Genomic DNA, 20012 nt, shown 5'->3' with positions numbered 1-20012 from the left:
GAGGAGGAGCTGGACTGAGGGGTTTAGAGAGGTTGAGTAACGCACTCGAGATTATGAAAAATAAATGCCTGAATTGAAGAGAGTCTGATTGTAACTCGGTGGTTCTCAAACTCAAGTGGGCACCGGCGTAGCCTGGAGGCTGGTTAAACCCAGATTGCTGAGTCAGCCGCATCCCCAGAATTTCGGGTTTAGTAGGTCTTGGATGGGGCCCAAGAATTTGCGTTTCTAACAGGTTCATGGGTGATGCCGCCACTGGTCCACAGACCACGCCTGGCAAACCTCCTGCTCCAGCTTGCGTGCTCTTGACCGCCACAGGCTGCCTCTCCTACGTCTTGTGAGCGAAAAGCAATGGTAGAATGACTGGGCAGTAGCAGCCGTGTCGGGCTATAAATCCCTGAGGCCTGGCCTCATCCGCACATGTTCTGACTCGAATGGCGTGGCCTTGGTCCCAGGCATCTGTCGTTTACAAGTTCCCCCATGTGGTTGCAGTGTGTGGTGAGGCTTCACAGGCTTTGCTGATTAGGCAGCACTTAGCAGACTTTAGTGGGTATGTGAACCCCCAGGGCTGTTTACTGAATGCGGATTTTACATTGCACACAGACACCCAGGAGAAACCCGTGCCGCTGGACTTCAGCCCAAACTTGGAGTAGCAAGGACTAGTATTTCCCAGACCTCATGCTTGCCAGGTAAAATATAGGATGCCTGGTTCAATTTGAATTTTTGATAAATAGCAAATAATTATTTTTTAGTATAACTATGTCCCAAATGTTGCATGGGATGTACTTATACTAAAAATTATTTGAAATTCAATTTAAGTGTGCATTCTATATTTCGTTTTGCTTTTTGCTGAATTTAGCAACCCTACTTTAAGGTAAGAGTCATCGGGATTACTTGTTTCAACACACACACGCACACACTCACACACACACGCACGCACACACACTCACTCATGGATTCCTGGTTGTAATTCAGACCTGCTGAATCATAATTTCTAGAGCCTGGTAATCGTTAACAAAAACTGCAAGATGGGTTCTTGTCAGCTCAATTTGGGAGATACAGAAAATGATGGCTTTTGACCACTTGTAATCCTCATGCACCCCCAGACGCATATTAGGAGGTTGTTGTCTGTTTTGAATCTAGTCAAGTAGCTGAGGGTACTTCTTTTCACATTTTAGACTCATTGGTAGCAGTATTCAGTTCTGCTACTAAGGTAAAGACAAATCAGAAAGACTCTAGGCTACGATATTTTAGCCTCTTTGATACTCCCAGAGAATCTGGGTGCTCGTTTATTTGAGGGTCTGGAGTAGGGTTTGTAGATAAAATACAGGATACCCCGTTAAATTTGAATTTAAGATAAATGATGAAAAATTTGTTTAGTGTAAGTATTCCTCAGTATTAGATGAGATACACTGATGCTAAAAAATTGATATTTGTGTGAAATTCACATTTAACTGGGTGTCCCGTGTTTGTAGTTGCTAAATCTGGCAAACCCTAGGCTAGAGGGGTCCTTTCAGATAATCTCCATGGGGCCAACCTGCATGCCGGCAGCTGAGCAGAGCTGCAGGGTTCCTATTTACAGGACAGTCTTTAGCCTCCACAGAGGGAGTCAAGAGAACCTTTGAGGCTAATAGGTCTTTGGACAAGAAAGGTAAGACCTCATTCAAAGAGGAGAAATCTGAAGAGGCCTCAGCCCCTGGGAAGGATGCCCAGGAACTCAGAGTGGACTCTTTCTGAAATGGGGGGAAATAAAGGGCATGCGTCTCACACTGGGACACAGGGTCAGTGTTACAGCCAGAAGTGAGGAGTTCTGCACAGGACTGTATTTTCATAGCAGCACCTGGTCCATCCTGAGGATAATCTCTGCATCTGAGGCGGCTCTAAAGCAAAAGGCCCAGAAGACTCCACATTTATGTGCACTGGCCCTGCCGCTGCTCTCCAGGGGCCAGGTCTTTGCACTCCTGGTAGGAAAAAACTGTCTTTCTGTTGCACTGGGGTGGGGGGCAATTGGGAGTGGTAGACAGTTTGGTGCAGCCACAGAGATGGGAACCAGGAAAGGAGGTCCCCGGAGCATCTTCCCAGTGGAGAGCAACTGCCTGCTTCCAAGGTTGTATATTGGGGTGGACTTCCCAGTAACCACACCACAGAGACATAGGAGCCAAACCCCTCCTTAATTTTGACCTTCGTCGTTGATTTGAGGATATATGGTCAGATACTTAGAAAAGAGGTTTTTGGGGTTTTTTTTTCCTACTGGCACTTTAATTTGCTTTTAATTTTAATTTGCTAAGTTCTATGAATGTCATTCCGGCCCGTGTATTTTATGTCAACACATTAACAGGTAAACATGTAGTCGTGTCTGATTCTAATTATTCAATGATTTGTTTTATATCAGTTGATGTCCCTTGCCCCTAATTAACTCAATGAGTGTTTTTTCCAGTATTAGCACTGTATTTGGTGTTTCATGACAAAAGGCTTTATTTGAAAACATCTCGCTGAACTATTGGGTTTTTTTTTTACTATTTCCTGAACACACCTTACGGGACAGAATGTAGTTTATAATAAAATTCAGGCTCCCTCTTGCTCATTATTATAACCCTGTATTTTACATGTAAATTATATTAGGAAGCCAGCCTCTTTCTTTTAGTGATTTAGACTTCAGGGGGAAAAAAGGGAATGAAAGGAAAGAAAAGAGAAAAGAAAAGAAGACAGTTTATTTGTTTTTAATAAGTTCGCCCCCTCTGGGAAAGATGAACATTCTGATACTGGACGTAATTTAGTAATCCGGAATAAATTGTTGCATTCTCTATATAGGCCTCCTTTCACTTACAGGAATGTTCTGTGCGTCATCTCTTACTGTAGCTTTGCTTTTGCTTTTGCAAAACTTTTTAACAACAGTATACACTGTGTTCATACCTCGAAGAGCTTGGTCCGAATGCATCCTCTGCTGCTGTGGAGAAATTGGCGGGCTTTTGGTAGAACCTCAGGGGGACCAAGCCATGGGCTCTCACTGCAGGCAAGCAGCTCACTCTTCAAACACCACCAGGGGAAACTGCCACTGCTGGCTTGGGTGTAGAGAAGAGGAACAAAAACTTGGCATGTCTGTTCGTGTAATAGTCCACGGGTGGGAATTAGCCCTGTGGTGGGCCTCTAAGTTGGCGGGACCTGTGTTAAATTTGTGAACTCTTTTGCTCCCCACGCTTTCTGAAGGGTGTGGGAAAACTGAAAGGAAGTTAAAGAAAGGCAACGAAGGTCATTAAAATTCTGCAAACTAGTTCCTCTCCAGAAAACTTACAGGAAGTGGGGCTGGTTTCCGTTGAGGAGAAGCATCGGTTCATGGTCAGCTGTGTGCGTTGGGTGAGGGTGGAGGTCGGGGGTGGAATGCCCTGCATCCTGGGAAGTTCAAAGCCTCCCCTCCTCACAGACAGGTTGACACCCCTGATTTGGATGTTTGCTGCAGGAGGGCTGCCATGGACAGTTGTACAAGCTGTGTGTCTTATGCCTGGTGCAGGGGGTGGGGCGCCTCTTTCTAAGGGCTCCCAGGTTCACTATTGAGATGCTGACTGTGAGGCCCTGGAAGTGTCCTCACTGCTCCCCGAACACACACATATACACTTTGGTTCCTGTCTGCAATTTGGAACCACGTAGAACATCTAACAGGCCATCCAGAGTGGGGAACTTCACCTGGAGCCAAAGGACAAATGACGAAGGATGTTGGTTGATCCTAAAATGACAGCATGTATTTCCTTCCCACGGTTGAGCTTGGAAGGAGTCTTTGATGTTCATGAGAGAACAGTGGAATTTCTGCAGGTCCCAGGCAGCAGAGGAGCGGCCATGATTCAGCAATGTTCCAGAAACTGGGCTTAGGCCTCTGGATGGGAATTGTCACTGTGCAACACTGCCCATCTCAGCTGCTTGTCACGTGAAGTCACTCCCTTTTTCCTCTTGTTCTTGGAAAGGCTTCTAGAAAATTCTCCGTAACCTACCCTTTCATGTTGCTGACGAGTCACATTTCAGGTGTGGACTAGAAACTGTAAAAGTTAATGTGTGGATTTTCATTGCCACATAAATGGAGAGTTTGTCTAAGGCTTTATGACCAGTCACCTTGACTGGAGTATGGTTAATATGAGTGGAAATTTTGTATTTTGGTCACAGGAGTCCAGAAAACTGAGGCTTGGGGTTCTTTGTTTAAGATCCATAAAAACAGGAATCTATTTTCATTTGTGCATTTGTATTGTGGTGTGATATCTGTTTATATGCCAAACCGTCCTAATGTCTGGTCCCAGGAATGCCTAGTGTCGTGGAAAGCGTGCTAAACGTTTGTTCAGAATTGGCTTGTGTGTCCTCAGGAAAGTTACCTAAGCTTTGTGAGCCATTCATCGTCTCCTCATCTGTAAAACGAGATGAGTATACTTAGCTCACAGGGCAGCTGGGAACAGCTTGCAGGATACTATAAAGAAAGATACTGAGCGTGCCACCTGACACAAAAACATTCTAATCGTTCATTTTGTCAGCTGAGGACACAGCCCGTAACGGAGACGAGCAAGTCCTGTGCCCCTTCTGGGGTTTGTCTCAGAAGAAGTGTTCCGGAGTCAGGTGTAATGATGCCTTGCTTTTCTTTTTTCCAGCCACAGGACAAAGTCTTCAGGCTGGCCACCTCCCTCGGGAACCTGGGGCTTGAACCAGGTGCCGCCCTATGGATGGGAGATGACGGCAAACCGGGATGGACGAGACTGCTTCATCAAGTAGGTTGAACACTCGGCATAAATAGTTTAATCTTTGGCTTTGGGGATGTCTCTGTTTTGACCCTTGGCTCAGGAGAATTAGCATACTTAAACTGAGGACTCCTAGGCACTTGGAGGCCATGACTCAAGCAGGTGATCCCCTGGGCCTTCCATATCTTGTGACATGAGGTTGCTTTGTTCTTGGACACGCGCCATCTTAGGCTCAGAATTCCCAGGGTATCAGGTACTCCTGGGCCAGAGCAAACATGTATGTTATTGAATCCTGGGCCAGTTGTACTGATTGTCCGAGGCTAGTAACTAAAGTTTGACATGGAGGAGGGTCATTTGGAAAGCCTTGTAGAAATGGTTAAGACAGGAATGTTACTGGCTCATCTGCAACTAGAAAAATCAGCTGAAAGGATTATGTGCTTTACAGGTTGTACTATAAATTGGTCCCACTAACATTGGCTGAGGTTTTGGATTTTTTGTGGTGCTCTTTTTTTTTTAATTGTGGTAAAATATATATTACATAACGGTTATGTTATTTATGTTATATATATAATGGTTCTATTGTATGTAACATAATGGTAGATTTTATGTACCATCTTAACTGCCTTTAGGTGTACAATTCAGTGACATTAAGTACATTCACAATGTTTTGTAACTCTCACCACTTTCATCTTCCAGACCTTTTTCATCTTATGCAACAGAAACTCTGTCTCTATTAAACAAGAGTTTCCCACTCCCCCTCCCTCCAGCACCTGGTACCTCATATAAGTGAAATCATACAGTATTTGTACTTTTTTATCTGGCTTATTTTACTTAGCATAATGTCCTCAAGGTTCATCCATGTTGTAGAACATCTATGAATTTCATTCCTTTTAAGGCTGAATAATATTTCATTGTGTGGATAGATTACTTTTTTTAATCCATTTATCTGTCAGGGGACATTTGAGTTGTTTCCACCTTTTTGCTCTTGTGAATAATGCTGCTGTGAACGTTGGTATACAAGTATCTGTTTGCATCCCTGCTTTTAATTCTTTTGGGTATATACCTGGCAGTGGAATTGCTGGGTCATACGGTACTTTGATGTTTACTTTTTTCGAGAATGACCAAAGTCTTTTTCACAGAGGCTGCAGTGCTCTGGTTTTTTGCAGTTGTATGAAAAAAGTGCTTATATTGCACCTCTCAAAACAGCAAGAGTTCACACTGTTTGCTTCTCCAAAGTGAAATATTCTTAATTATGAGAAGTTAGTGAAACAGATTTGAAATCAGGAAGCATGGTTGGCCTACCCTGATACAAGTGAGCAGAGGTTGGAGGCCAAGGGGGGAAAAATCTTTCAATACCACAGGCTTGATTCTTTGTTCCAACCAGGCTGACTATGGACTGATTAGCAAATATAGGATCTATGTGATGTAGGGGATCATTTTTATAAAAATAGAAGTATCTGCCAAGATTGATTTTTGAGTATTTGGTCTTTTGGACAGCCCAGCACCTCTAAATTAGGGCTGTTGGAAAGTAGCTAGGGAAAAACTCACGTGAGTGTTGTCAGTGGTTTCCTAGTCTCTGCAGCCCAGATCTCTCCCATTCCTAGATTTGCAGAGGGGAGAGGACCTCTCTTAAGAGTACAGTTGGTGGCTGAGGGGCTTGTTTCCTGGGTCCATCCTGAAAAGATTAAAGTTGACCTTGAATCTGATCCACTCCAGGGAGCCTGTGTGAAGTGACCCTCTGGCTCTTCAAGGCTTTCCTGAGGATGTGCTCATAGAGAAATTATGGTGGAAATCTTGGCAGTGGGGACGGAATCTCTCAGAAAGCTCAAAGACACGAAGAAAGGCCAACGGTTTGTTTACATCCTAGATTCTGATTCGTTAATTTTACTTTATTATTGTTATTTTTAATTAATTTATTTATTTTTGGCTGCGTTGGGTCTTCGTTACTGTGTGCGGGCTTTCTCTAGTTGCGGTGAGCAGGGACTACTCTTCACTGCGGTGCGTGGGCTTCTCATTGTGGTGGCTTCTCTTGTTGCAGAGCACGGGCTCTAGGCGTGCAGGCTTCAGTAGTTGTGGCACGTGGGCTCAGTAGTTGTGGCTTGCGGGCTCTAGAGAGCAGGCTCAGTAGTTGTGGGGCACGGGCTTAGTTGCTCCACGGCATGTGAGATCTTCCCGGGCCAGGGCTCAAACCCGTGTCCCTTGCATTGGCAGGCAGATTCTTAACCACTGTGCCACCAGGGAAGCCCTGATTCATTAATTTTAATAGTTTGCCTAAGTCCCTCATAATGGTAGAAAGATGATATTATTTGATATTATATTGTGCCATCTGTTTTGTAACATGGTTATGAATTTACGTAATTGGCACAGTTGAGGTGGCCTAGATGCTTTAACTCAAAACAATAAAAATTTCTGCCAAAGAAATGTAGTTTTAAAAGACATGGATTATGAATTTAGGAAGGTACAGCTCAGTCTTCTCTGATTAAGATGGATTTTTCCTTGTCCCTGGTTGGATTGAGGTTCCTGTGTATTCCAAGCCATTTGATCAATAGCCAGAAACCCAAACTATGGCCTGTTGTTTAGAGATTCTGGGATCCCCAGCTAGCTCTACAGGTATGCATTTCCATCAATGTCATTGGCATTTTTAAGGGCCAGCCCAGGTGTCAATTTAACATTTACACTGGCCGGATGCCAGCTGTTGCAACATGAAAGAGCAGATCAGCAACTTCATAGAGAAACCTGCACTGATTACTAAACAGCAAGTTTTAAAACCAAAGTCACTGGTGTCACTTTTTTAAATCCGTGGAGCTTTATTACTTGAAAAGTAAATTTCCACAGTCCTGTCAGAGACACTGTTTTAAGATGTCAAGAATGGTACTTCTGGTACAAGTGCTTGTTGTTTCTTTGTCACTAATGAGTTTTATAAATAATGAGAATCATTCTGATTTTTTCTCTTACCTATTGAGCGATGTCCGTTACAAAGAGGTACTCTAATTACCAAAGTTTCCAGGGAGCCTGGTTTGCGGTATGGAGTATATCTCTACTCATTAGTTTTAGAAGTTAAAAGAACAATTTGGAAACTAATCTGTGGTTGGTAATTAGCATCTTTGCATTTAATTTCCCACTCTTACATTTTCCCTTTGAAAGAGATGTCTTCTTTTTTTATCTTGTCTTAAGAGCTAAATGATAACTCACATCAGACAATTCTTTCTGATGGAGGTACAGCTACTTTTAAGTGATGGACAAAGCTATGGGAGGAACCAGGGTTCACCTGTTCAAAGTTAGAGTGTCGGAGTTGATAATGAGATAATTCTATTGTTATGAATCTTTCAGAATATGACCCAGGGTAGTTCAAAGTGTGTTCAAATTTCATCTTTCCTTTCCTATCCCCAGTTATTTAGAGTAGGGCTGGATACTCTGTCTTCTATTGAGTTACTAATCCATAGGGTTAAACATTTTTTAAATGCCATTATACACATGATAATGTACATTTGTATGATTTTGTATAGTCTGCAGACTAGTGATTCTCAACCTTGGCTACACATTGGAATAGCCCAAGGAGCAGTAAAATATCGTGATGCCTGGGTGTCTCAGTCCATTTGGGCTGCTATAATAAAATACCAGAGACTGGTGGCTTAAACACAGAAATTTATTTCTCACAGATCTGGAGGATGTGAAGTCCAAGATCACGGTGCTAGCGTGGTCGGCTTCTTGGTGAGGGCCCTCTTCCTGGCTTGGAGAGAGCTGCCTTCTTGCTTTATCCTCACATAGAGAGAGGATAGGAGAAGAGAAATCACCTCTCTGTGTCTCTTCTTATAAAAATACTAATCTCGTTATCAGGGCTCCACTCTCATGACCTAATTACCTCCCAAAAGGCCCCATCTCCTAATACCGTCACATTGGGGATTAGGGTTTTAACATAAGAATTTGGGGGAACACAAACATTCGGTCCATAGCACTGGATCTGGGATAGAGCCTAGGAATAGAGTTTCAGAAACTCCTCAGCTGATTCTAATGAACAGCTACTGTGGCTGCTCTGAAGCACTTTTTTTGCATTAATGCGGAATAATTACCCCATTTTCTAGATGCTAAAACTGAATCTCAGACTAATCAAAAGGCTTTCCCAAAGTTTACACACATGTACCAAGTCGCAAACTACTGCTCGTTCAAATACACTGGATTCTCCGTTAAGAAAGGACAAGTTTTGTTGGTATTCTTAGAGAAATACAAATTACAGTTTTTTGAGGAGCAAAGAACATTGTGTAAGAAACATGACAGATACAAAATAAAAATTTCTTGGTCCTTATTATTACCAGTTAAGAGAGCAGAAGAAGGGAAGGGAGAGAAGCAGATGGGAAGAGAGAAACTACCAAGAGAAGAGTCTCGGGAAAGAGAGCGTCCTGGTGAGAAATGGCTAATAGAGGGAGCAATGGACGGCCAGAGAAATTAAGAGAAATAGAGAAAGTGAGGTACTCTGAGATGGTTCTTATAATAATAGCATCAATAAATAATAGATGGAGGTGGATATAGATATAGTTGTAGATATGAGAAGAGATACAGATGTAGATAAAGTTATGGAGTATAATTACAGAGAGATTGATACAGATATAGATGGCTATAAATATACAGAGTTGTAGATATAGCTATCAATGGATATAGAATATAGATAGAGATGGATGGACAGACCAGTGACCGTACAACCAGCTTTGCCCAGGAGGGTCCTGGTTTAGGGGTGTTGTTCTCACATAATTACTGGTGGCATCTCCCTTTGCTCTCAGAGTGTTCTGATTTAGATAACATAAGGTAACTATATATCACGCTACCAACGTTTAGAAAATTCTTGCAAGACGTAAGCTTGCATTTAATCTTGACAACTGTCCTGTGAGGTAGATAAAGCACATAGAGGAATCTCCTTCTTGAAGAAGAAGCTGAGGTTCACAGAGGCTGGTATCTCCATGTCCTCATGGGTAGTCAGACCCGTGTTTGCACCACACCGTCAGACTCAAAGGCCTCGGTTCTTTTGGCTCTGTTACGGAAGCTTTGATCACCACCCCTAGGATTCCCCAGCCCAATCAATGTATGCTCAGCTCTGCTCATCTCCACCTGTGTCTGCCATACCCTCCCCTCCTCCGCATCCTTAGAAATGGCCTGGGCAGCCTGGTTGTCTGGTCATGCGCAAAAGCACTCCTTGGTTACACCTAACGTGTGTTCCCCCCAACATTTACTGAGCACTGCTAAGTGATGAAGTTACCAAAATGAGCAAGATACAGTCTTACCTTGCAGGATCTTAGAGTGTGGTGGAAGTGATATATGAAATAATACAATATGCTGTAGATACAGGGGAAGGCCCCAAGGAGGAAACAATCCTATCCTTTGGGAGTGGGTGTGAGGATGCAGGCCGTTGCCACGGGCCGCACACTACCACTACTAACCATTATTCTCAACCAAGCGATGTCTTTTTTAAGCTCTTTATAGACACATAGTATGTTTCGTAGTCAGAGAATAGGGAGTGCCGTGAGTTGCTTATTTTCCGTTTTTGAGTTCGGTGGAGTAATACATGCTTACTTAACTGTGGAGGTGGGTAGAGTTAATGCAAAAATAATGTGCTTCGTAAATCTGGAAATTCGGTTTTTGTAGATTGAAGAAAAATTTAAACGTGAGCAAAATAAACATCAAAACACTAGCTGGCAAAATACATGATTAAGATGAGCCACGTTGGAGTCTGGGGAAAGGGATGGGGGTGGATAGTGGGAGCGGAGGCTGGAGGGTCATTTCCCAACCACATGTCCTCGTTTGTCAAGCTCGAAAATGAAGAGGCTTTTTTGGTTTTTGTCTTTTTTGGCCTGCTGGTTTTCTGGCTACTTTCACCCTGTAAGTCCACAAATGTAGTCCTGCGAGCGTATTGGACAAGACGCACTGTTCTCTTATTCTACCAGCAGTTCCCACGGGGGGCAGTTGAACCAAGTCACTATCTTCTTAATGGAGAAGAGTTCAGTTCTGAAACCTGAATATTGGGGATTAGTAATGAGATGTGGAAACTTCCACTTTGTTTTGGGAGATGTTTAGCCATTGCTATCTGCCCGTCAGTTCAGTGGCCAATGTGAAATGTGTTTTTGGCTCATCTATCTCCAGAAAAGAATAATCTGAAGAAATACCAGCACTGTATGTGCCTTTTTATTAACCAGAAGACAGTCAAGTCAACGTGACAGGATTCTGTCATCACGAAAATTACAAATGACAAAACCTTACGTCATCCTAAAGTGTGAGCCTCTAAGTATTCCCTCCAGGCTTTATCTAGTCCAACTGAAATGTCCAAAGACGAAAGAAGCAATTGATTATTTTCAAATCTTGTTTGGTAGTTCTAGGGCCTAGTCTTTGCTACTTTTTTCTTGATTTTTACCCCAAGATTTCATAAGAGAGTCTTACTGTTATTCTGTGGATGAGTCCAGTAATCAGTAATTCTGTGATGAGTGCCCTTGAACTTTTCCTTCTGTAAAAATTTTTAAAAAAGTCAAGAAGAGTTAAGTTATAAAGTTGGATGTGGGTATTGTGGTTGTACCACCTAACCCCTGGGTTAATTTCATATTTGAAGCAGATGTCAGTTTCCTGCTTTATCAAGCTTACATTTTTAACTCACATTCAACAAAGGACAAACGAATCTGAGAGGTTACTCAAATTGTTACCCTTTGTTTCTGGTAATAGAACGCAGAGCATCGTTGTAGAAATCAACAGTTGTGACAATAAAGGCAATAGGAGAGATCTATTTGAGGTGGGTTGCTTTGTTATTTTGTGTGGTTTTAAATATCCAAAGAGTTAAGAACTAGCATTATATTAGAGAAGAGGCAGTCTGCCTCATTTTTGGTGTTTTTGATGAAGAATTCTCAGATAAAATGTTTCACTTCCAAGTGCACACAGTGAATTCTGCATAAAATGCAAATAATTGCCTCATTGCAAGAGCAAATGCCATTTAGGTAAATGAGTTCCTTCGGATCCCAAGCACCCGGTCAAGGGAGGGAGGTATATTATAATTTTGGAATTGGAGGAACAAAGTAAATGTGATAGTATCATTACATGAAATGGAAGGTAATTATGTCATGTCAACGCAGAAGCTTCCCAGGCTGAACATTAGGGGCTGTTTATTCCCTTCATTGAAGCAGATTTGTTTTCTTTCAAATCTGACAAAGCACCTCTCCGCTGAGTTAATAATCACTGCTCCCAGCTGGAAGGTAAGTTTGCAGAGCTGATGGAAGGGCTTTTAACAGGAGAGCTCTGAAATGACACCATCCTTCCAGATCTAACTTAGCATATGGCACACAGAACTGTGCTTAGCAGACTTCTCCCTTATTGGTGGTGGTTTCATTTTCCCTGCACATTTGCTTTTGAAACTTTGCTGGTGGACTTAATCTGGCCACAATTCTAGGACAACTCCCTGATACACTTGGCGTATTTGTCCAGCAGGCCAAGGTATCTGAAGGGATTGTAATTATCTGAAGTTCCTTGGGCCACTTGATTCCAGCAGATTTGGGACATGCACATTCAGGCGGAGCTATAGACAGCAGGTTAGCTGCTGGACGGGGTGGGTTCTGTCTTCTCCTGAGCTTTTATGTAGCCCCTGGGGATGTACATGAGGTGGGTCACAGAGTCCATTTGGAATCACAGGAACAGCCAGCCTGTGAAAATGAGAAGCACCTGGATGACCAGGTTTCCATCACAGCCTGTAATTAAAATACTAGCTTGGGGCTGCCTACCACCCCTTGGTTCCTTTGAGTGGCATTTGCATGTCTTCTTTCTGGATTGAGCCAGCCCTTGCAGAGAGCAATTTTGATATGATCACCTAAGGCTGGGACACAGGCAGGAAATTCTGGCCTGTCCCAAATGCCAAGTGGGGCCTGTGGGTATTACTGCCAAGTAAATGGGCTGAACTGAAGAGGAAAAGGCATCACCTTTGCGGCAGGTGTCCTTTCATTACTGTCTGCGCTGCTACCTAAGAGGAGTGGCAGAAGGCTGGTGACAGAGTGCCTTACTGTGCTCCACCAGAGGGTAGGAGACAGCAGTTCCCTCCCAAGCCCTGTCCTCTATTTCCTTGCAAAGCTTGAGTAAAACCTTGCTATCAATAGCCACTTTCTAGGGAAGAGTCTCTTCAATTGCAAGGATGAGGGATGGTGGTACTTTTTGTGGCAGTGGACGCTCAGATGAGCACGAGTCAAGAGTAGCCGTGTCCCATAGCTGTGTCACAGGGTGCGCCACTCAGTCGTTGCCGGAACACAGGTTTGGTGATAGCAGTTCCAATGTGGAAGGCCGGGAGAGACTCTCAAATCTGTTGGATATTAAAGGATACGGCTAATTACTGCAGGGCCAGCTACTGAATTTTTGGTACCCATTCCAGAATGAAAATGCAGGCCCCTTGTTCAAAAAGCAGAATAAAAGTGCTCATAAAGGTACTAAAATGTAAAGATTTTCCCTTTCTTCTTGTCTCTCTGTCAACATGTCATAGTCTTTTATATGCTATTGAATGCCATTCTAAGTAATGAAAAACTAAATTTTTCAATTATTAACATGAATGTTACCAATCATTTATATATTGTGCAACGTGGGTTTTACATGCAAATATAAGAGCATGTAACTCATATGAGGAATTGCCGAAATCACACAATTGTGTTTCGTAGGTTACACATGTATATATATTTCATTCTGAACAGAAAAGTAGAAATGTTGCACAAAACTAACTCGGTAGTTTTTGTTTTACTTCTTTTTTTTTTTAAATAAATTTATTTCTTTATTTATTTTGGCTGCGTTGGGTCTTCGTTGCTGCGCGCAGGCTTCATCTAGTTGCGACAAGCCGGGGGCTACTCTTCATTGTGGTGCGCGGGCTTCTCATTGCGGTGGCTTCTCTTGCTGCAGAGCACGGGCTCTCGGCGCTCAGGCTTCAGTAGTTGTGGCACACGGGCTTAGTTGCTCCGCGGCGTGTGGGATCTTCCCGGACCAGGGCTCGAACCCGTGTCCCCTGCATTGGCAGGTGGATTCTTAACCACAGCACCAGCAGGAAAGTCCTGTTTTACTTCTTGATATGAGCACACTCTACCAAATCTCCCTACCTGTGGCTTGCTGATGGATGAGAATAACTGAAAGGAAAGGGAATTACGTGTGCCTCTCTCTTTCCCTTGCCTTCTGTGTCATCACTTTGAGTGTCAGTGGATGACCAGTACAGGGCGGTAACACGACTAAGAGAGTATATGGCAGGATTTCCTTGATCATTCATGTTTCTAAGAGGGCTACATCTGTTAAAAACTAACTAGCCTTCGGCCTTCACCTCCCAACCTCACCTCTTGAGGTTTTTAAAAAACATTTCTCATGTGGCTTTCTCAGTAAAGGTCTAGCAAAGAGGAAAGTTTGCCTCTAGCTGTTGGCTCCCCCGAAAGCAATCTCCATGCCCTGTCAAGGATGGCTTTTGTCACTCTAAGATATACACTTCCCCTCCTCCCCTACCCCCAGCCCTTACTTCTCTGGGCCAGGTCAGCAAACCTTTTCTATAAAAGGTCGAACAGCAAATTATTTTAGGCTTTGGAGGCCGAGTGGGTTCTCTTGCAAATCAACACAGTGCAGCTCTGCCACTGTATTGAGAAAGAAGCCACAGGAAATGTGTAAACAAATGGACATGGTTGTGTTCGAATAAAACTTTATTTACAAAAATTGCCTGAGGGCTGGATTTGGCTCGTGGGCTGTAATAGTTTGCCAAACCTTTCTCTAGAGCATCATGCGTTTGACCCCATTCTCATGTTTTTAATTCAATAATTAATAAATTTTCAAAACCCTCCCGTGGAATGGAGAGCTGCCACTTATTTCATATATGAAAGAAATTAGAAAAGAAACCTTTTCTGAGGTTGCACTCTGAGTCATGCAGGGAGTTAAAAAAGGACTCCAGAGCCCCATTTTTTCCCTAGTTGTTGCCAGAAAGCTCTATGATGTATCTATTGTCAGTGAGAGTTCTTGTACAGCTCTGACATTCGTGACCTACCTCTAAAAGGCATTCTAGGAATAGCATTGTTAAAATCCTTGAGAAAAGTAGAACTTTTATTATGTGAGTATCACGATTCCCTGCCCCCCACCTTCAGCCAACACCTTCGTGGGAGGAAGATGGAGGGACAGGAAATGACAGCATTATGAAGCCCAGTCACAATGGAATGCTGAATGCAAGTACAAATAATTATTAGGGAGGTGAAAATTACATAGCAACTTGCTCATACTAATGGTCTACGGAGAAAGAGCCCCATTGTACTTTCAAAACGTTAATTGTCCATAATGTTTTAAAGAAATTCTACTCGTTATCTTTTTGGAATTTTATAAAGCTCCCATATAAAGGTCCCCAGTTTATTTTTGTTCTGTTCTAGGCGGTTCTCTTGGCTTCCATGACACCATCCCCCTTCCTTTGTTCCAAACTCACTGAGGATTCCTTCTCATGTCTCCTTAGCTGGTTCTTTTTCAGCTCAACATTCAAACTTCAATTTCTCACATATTCAAGCCTATATTTCTACGTAGAACCCACAAAAAATAAAAAGGGATTCATGAACTTAAATACGTTGATACCATTTGGTTTGAATCCAAAAATTGCTGGGGACGCATGACTATTCCACTACAGGAGATAAAAGAGGTCAACAGGGGTTGCTTTGCACTGCCCAGAGTATTGTCTGGGCAATAGCAGGTGGTCAATAAATGTTTGTTCAATAAATATTTAGATGTGTGTATGTATGAGTAGGTGGATGGATGCATTATTGGATGGATGAATAGACCTTTTCCTAAAGCATTATATATTCAGTACATTGTTAGGAAAGATGCTGATATACAAGTCAGTGAGTGAAAATTATTTCTCTTTAACTTATTGATATAGAAATTTCACTACCAAAATTTGGTCTTATTATAAAGTTCATCGAGGCCTTGTCAATGGTCCATATCTTAGTGTGGCTGTTTATAAGAGCTCCAAAATTCAGGATATAATGAAGGTACCTTTCTGGGGTAGTTTGAGTGCAGTGTTTCCCAGCAACAGGTGGCACAGAATCATAAAGCACAGAAATTAAAGAGTAAAACCACTTGGGCTAGGATTCTAGCTCTTAGTACTAGCTGTGTGATGCTGGGTAATCATTTGGACACTATGGGCCTCACTTTTCTCATTATAAAATGATCTATACTAGAAAACTGTGTCAGCTGGGAATCTTGTGAGTTACAAGAAACAAAATTCTTAACCAATTTATCTTAAACAATAAAAAGAATATCTTTTGGGTTTATGTACCTAAAAACTAGTGGTAAAACTGTCATAGCCTAAGGAGACATGATGATATTATAATCAATGTGACAAACAGAAAGGATTATACAATTGGATAACCCAGAAGAAGTAGATTAATTCCTAAAAACATACAAACTTACCAAGACTGAATCGTGAAGAAATAGGAAAATCTAAACAGAGCAATAACTAGTAAGGAGATTGAATCAGTAATGAGAAACCTCCCCAAAATGAAAAGCCCAGGACTAAGTGGCTTTACTGGAGAGTGCTACCAAACATATAAAGAATTAACCCTCCTCAAAGCCTTCCAGAAAATTAAAGAGGAGGTAACAATTCCCAGCTCATTCTATAGAGAATTCCTGCAACTCAACAACAACAAAAAATCAAATAACTAAATTTTTTAAATGGGCAAAGGACTTGAGTACACATTTCTTGAAAGATGATATACAAATGGCCAACAAGCATATTAAAAGATGTTCCACATTACTAATCATCAAGGAAATGCAAATCAAAACCACTATGAGATAATTAGGATGCCTACTCGCAAAAAATGGTGGCCTCATAGACTGTGGAGAAAAGGGAATCTTTATGCATTTCTGGCAGTATTGTAAAATGATACAACCACTGTGGAGAACAGCATGATGGTTCCTCCAAAAGGTAAACATAGAACTACCATATGATCCACCAATCCCATGTCTGGATATATATCCAAAAGAATTGAAAGTAGAGTCTCAGAGAGCTATTTGCCCACCCATGTTCATAGCAGCAGTATTCACAATAGGCAAGAGATGGAAACAACCCAAATGTGCATTGACAGGTAGATGGATAGACAAAATATGGTAACTAAATACAATGGAATACTAGGCAGCCTTAAAAAGGATGGTAGTCCTGTGACATGCTACAACATGGATGAACCTTGAGAAAATTACTCTATGTGAAGTGAGCCACTCACAGAAGGGTAGATACTGTATGATTCCATTTATATGAGGTATGCAGAGTAGTCAAATTCATAGATACAGGAAGTAGAATGGTGGGTACCAAGGTCTTGGGGGAGGGGACAAAGGAGAGTTGTTTTTTAATAAGTATTAAGTTTTAGTTTTGCAGGGTTAAAAGGTCCTAGAGACTTGTTTCACAGCAATGTAAGCATACAAAACACTAGTGAAATGTAGACTTTAAAATGGTTAAGATGGTAAATTATATGTGTTTTTTACCACCATTTTATAAATACCCAGAATGCCAGGGCCAGCTTCAAAAGAGGTTTAAAGAGCATCTCCGAGTCATCAGAGCTCTGCTCCATCTCTCTGGGCTCCCTCTGTTCTGCCTTCCTCCTCAAGTTTCGTTCTTCATGGCTGCAGCCCTTCCCATCCTCACACTCACCATCCAGAAGAGAGAGAAGCTGTGTCCCAGCATTCTCAGATTCAGCCCCTGGGTTCTCACTGAACCGACTGGAGGCCACACAGCCACACCTGAACCAATCATAATGGCCAGGGGTCATGGGAGGTGCTGATTGGCTTACACCAAACAGAGCCTACCCCCAAAGTGTGAGTTGAATCATTTTCATTCCTACCTGGACCACTTGGGAGAGAGATGGTTTCCCAACAGGACTGGGGATCAGCAAAGTTTTTTTGTAAAGGGGCCATATAGGAGATAGCTCAGACTTGATGGGTCATACGGCTTCCACTGCAACAATTGAACTCTGGCATCATGGCATAAAAGCAGACATAGACTTTTTTTTTTTTTTTTTTTTTTTTTTTTTTGCGGTACGCGGGCCTCTCACTGCTGTGGCCTCTCCCGTTGCGGAGAACAGGCTCCGGATGCACAGGCTTAGCGGCCATGGCTCACGGGCCCAGCCGCTCCATGGCATGTGGGATCTTCCCGGACCGGGGCACGAACCCGTGTCCCCTGCATCGGCAGGCGGACTCTCAACCACTGCGCCACCAGGGAAGCCCATGACTTTATTTTTTATTTTATGTGTGTGTGTGTGTGTGTGTGTGTGTGTATTTATTAGTTTATTGTCCGGGTCCCCAGTTGGGTGGCAGATTTCATGACAGTAAGGAAAGCATCTGTCTTGTTCTCTGATGTATTCCCAGCATCTAGCCCAGGACCCAAATGGAGTAGGTGCTCAGTTGACACATGTGGAATGAGTGAATAAAGGAGGTTTATTCGTCCACTCTGTGAGGTTGATGCCATTAGCTCAGAGTGGTTTAGCGACTTACCAAGCAGCCGTAGACTTTAAATGAACGAGCATGGCTGTGTTCCAATAAAACTTTGCAGACACTGAAACTTGAATTTCATGTAATTTTCATGTATCACAAAATATTATACTTATGTTGATTTTTTTTTTTTATGTGGACCTTTTTTAAAATCTTTATTGAATTTGTTACAATATTGCTTCTGTTTTGTGTTTTGGTTTTTTGGCCCCAAGGCATGAAATCATCTTAGCTCACAGAGGCTGGTAGGATTTGGCCCACAGGCTGTAGTTTGCAGATCTGGTTCAAAATAATCTCTCTTAGCTCAGTGATGATTTTTCTTCATAACTTTACCTGGGTCACCTTCACTCCTCTTTTCTGTAATACCTGTAATGAGATGACCCTCGGCTCAAAATCCTCAACCTGTCTTGCAAAAAGGCATTTGGAAAGCCATGCAGTCTCTTTTTCTTTTTCCGTGGGTCCTAGTGGTCATAATACCTTGCTTGCCATAGAATACTTGGGACATACAGGACAGTATACTGTTAAATATTCAAGATAATTACTCTTTCCCTCCACCATTATTAGAAATTAAAGATGCCTTCACATCTGCAGTACAATTTGTAGAGGGGTTAAAACTCCGTCATGTTGCTAAGCAATTATTTTCCTATTTTTATTCACCTTTAGCTCTGTCTCTTTTTTTCCAGGTTAAATATTTATTAGACTAGAACTGTCTCCAGGATGATATATTTCTTAAAGGCTTTATTTTCCAGTCATTGGTCAGAGTGCTATTATGTAAATGATTGAAGTAAGTATTAAAAATGTGGGTTTGAAGATCTCCAGGGTCAGAGGGTGACCCTGGGGAAAGAGAGATGGGAAATAGAACTGAACAATAAAGGAGCAAAGGGAGGATAAAGTAAAGGAAGCTTTTAAATTCCTACAAGGAGAGGAGGGGTTGACTGGATCTCTGGAGGAAGATGAAAAGAAAACAGGCTTGGGAGAAAGTAAAATGCATGGGAATAGCACGGGGCTGTAGGAAGGCAGTGATCTGTTTTATAACTAAAATGCGCAACAATGGAATGATTTGTTCAAATGTGTTTTGGCAGCCTTTGAATTATAGTCCAAATACCTTTAGCGCATATAATAACTTTTAAAATGTGTTCATTGTTTGCTTGTGATCTGTCTACTTCTAAAAAAAACGTCTAAGCCTCATACAGCCTGTGCAGCTCTTGTGTGAATTACAAATGGTACCCGCTTTGGGCTGCTGTGTCCCAACCTGTGGCATCTTTGTGCTGGGTTTCAAGGGTCTCGGAGCTCTGTGAGGCAGCTAAGTTTCAACCCCCATTCGGCGCTTTCACCAGGTCCCACACACAGCCATTTGCACTGGCCTGGGTCTGAAGTGGTTTTTGATGAAAGACCTGATTGGGTGGCAGTGCATTCGAATAATTGTTCCCCAGGTGGAACTTCCAAACATGGTCCAAGGACCATTTAGGAGAGAGGGCTATGAGGGACCAGGGGAATTCACCTGCATTGACACTAATGCATATATCAAATTCAGGGCTCATTTGTCTAATTCTTCACAAAACTAAATTATTCTAATACTGGCAGGCTAAAATTATAAACTCTAGAATTTTATTGTAGCCATTGGTTTAATGGAAGGATTTCCAAATGTACGATTCCCTCCTTTTATGCTCTCGAGCCACACTCAAGGTTCAGAAGGGAGGGTTCCCTTTGGTCCTCCTTCTGAGCGGGTCCATTTTCCCTTTGCTGTTTGTTTGTTTTCTGTCTAGGGTCTTGTTGTTGCTTTTTTTGTTTTCTAAATTGGAGGACTACCACATGGCAAAC

At 42.3% G+C, this 20012-nt stretch overlaps 1 protein-coding gene across 1 annotated transcript in view; it reads left to right on the top strand.

The window, feature by feature from the left end:
* Positions 1-236: 236 nt before the first annotated feature.
* The window catches only part of FRMPD4 (FERM and PDZ domain containing 4), a 184226-nt gene continuing 164450 nt past the window's right edge, over positions 237-20012 (top strand). Inside the window, exons 1-2 of the mRNA XM_073798905.1 lie at positions 237-334; positions 4623-4739. Of these exons, the coding sequence (XP_073655006.1) occupies positions 237-334; positions 4623-4739 (215 nt within the window). The remainder of the gene's footprint in view (positions 335-4622; positions 4740-20012) is intronic.

Source organism: Tursiops truncatus, chromosome X, assembly GCF_011762595.2.
Source record: "Tursiops truncatus isolate mTurTru1 chromosome X, mTurTru1.mat.Y, whole genome shotgun sequence".
NCBI classification, from domain to species: Eukaryota; Metazoa; Chordata; class Mammalia; order Artiodactyla; family Delphinidae; genus Tursiops; species Tursiops truncatus.
This window is presented reverse-complemented; position numbering and strand designations above follow the sequence as displayed.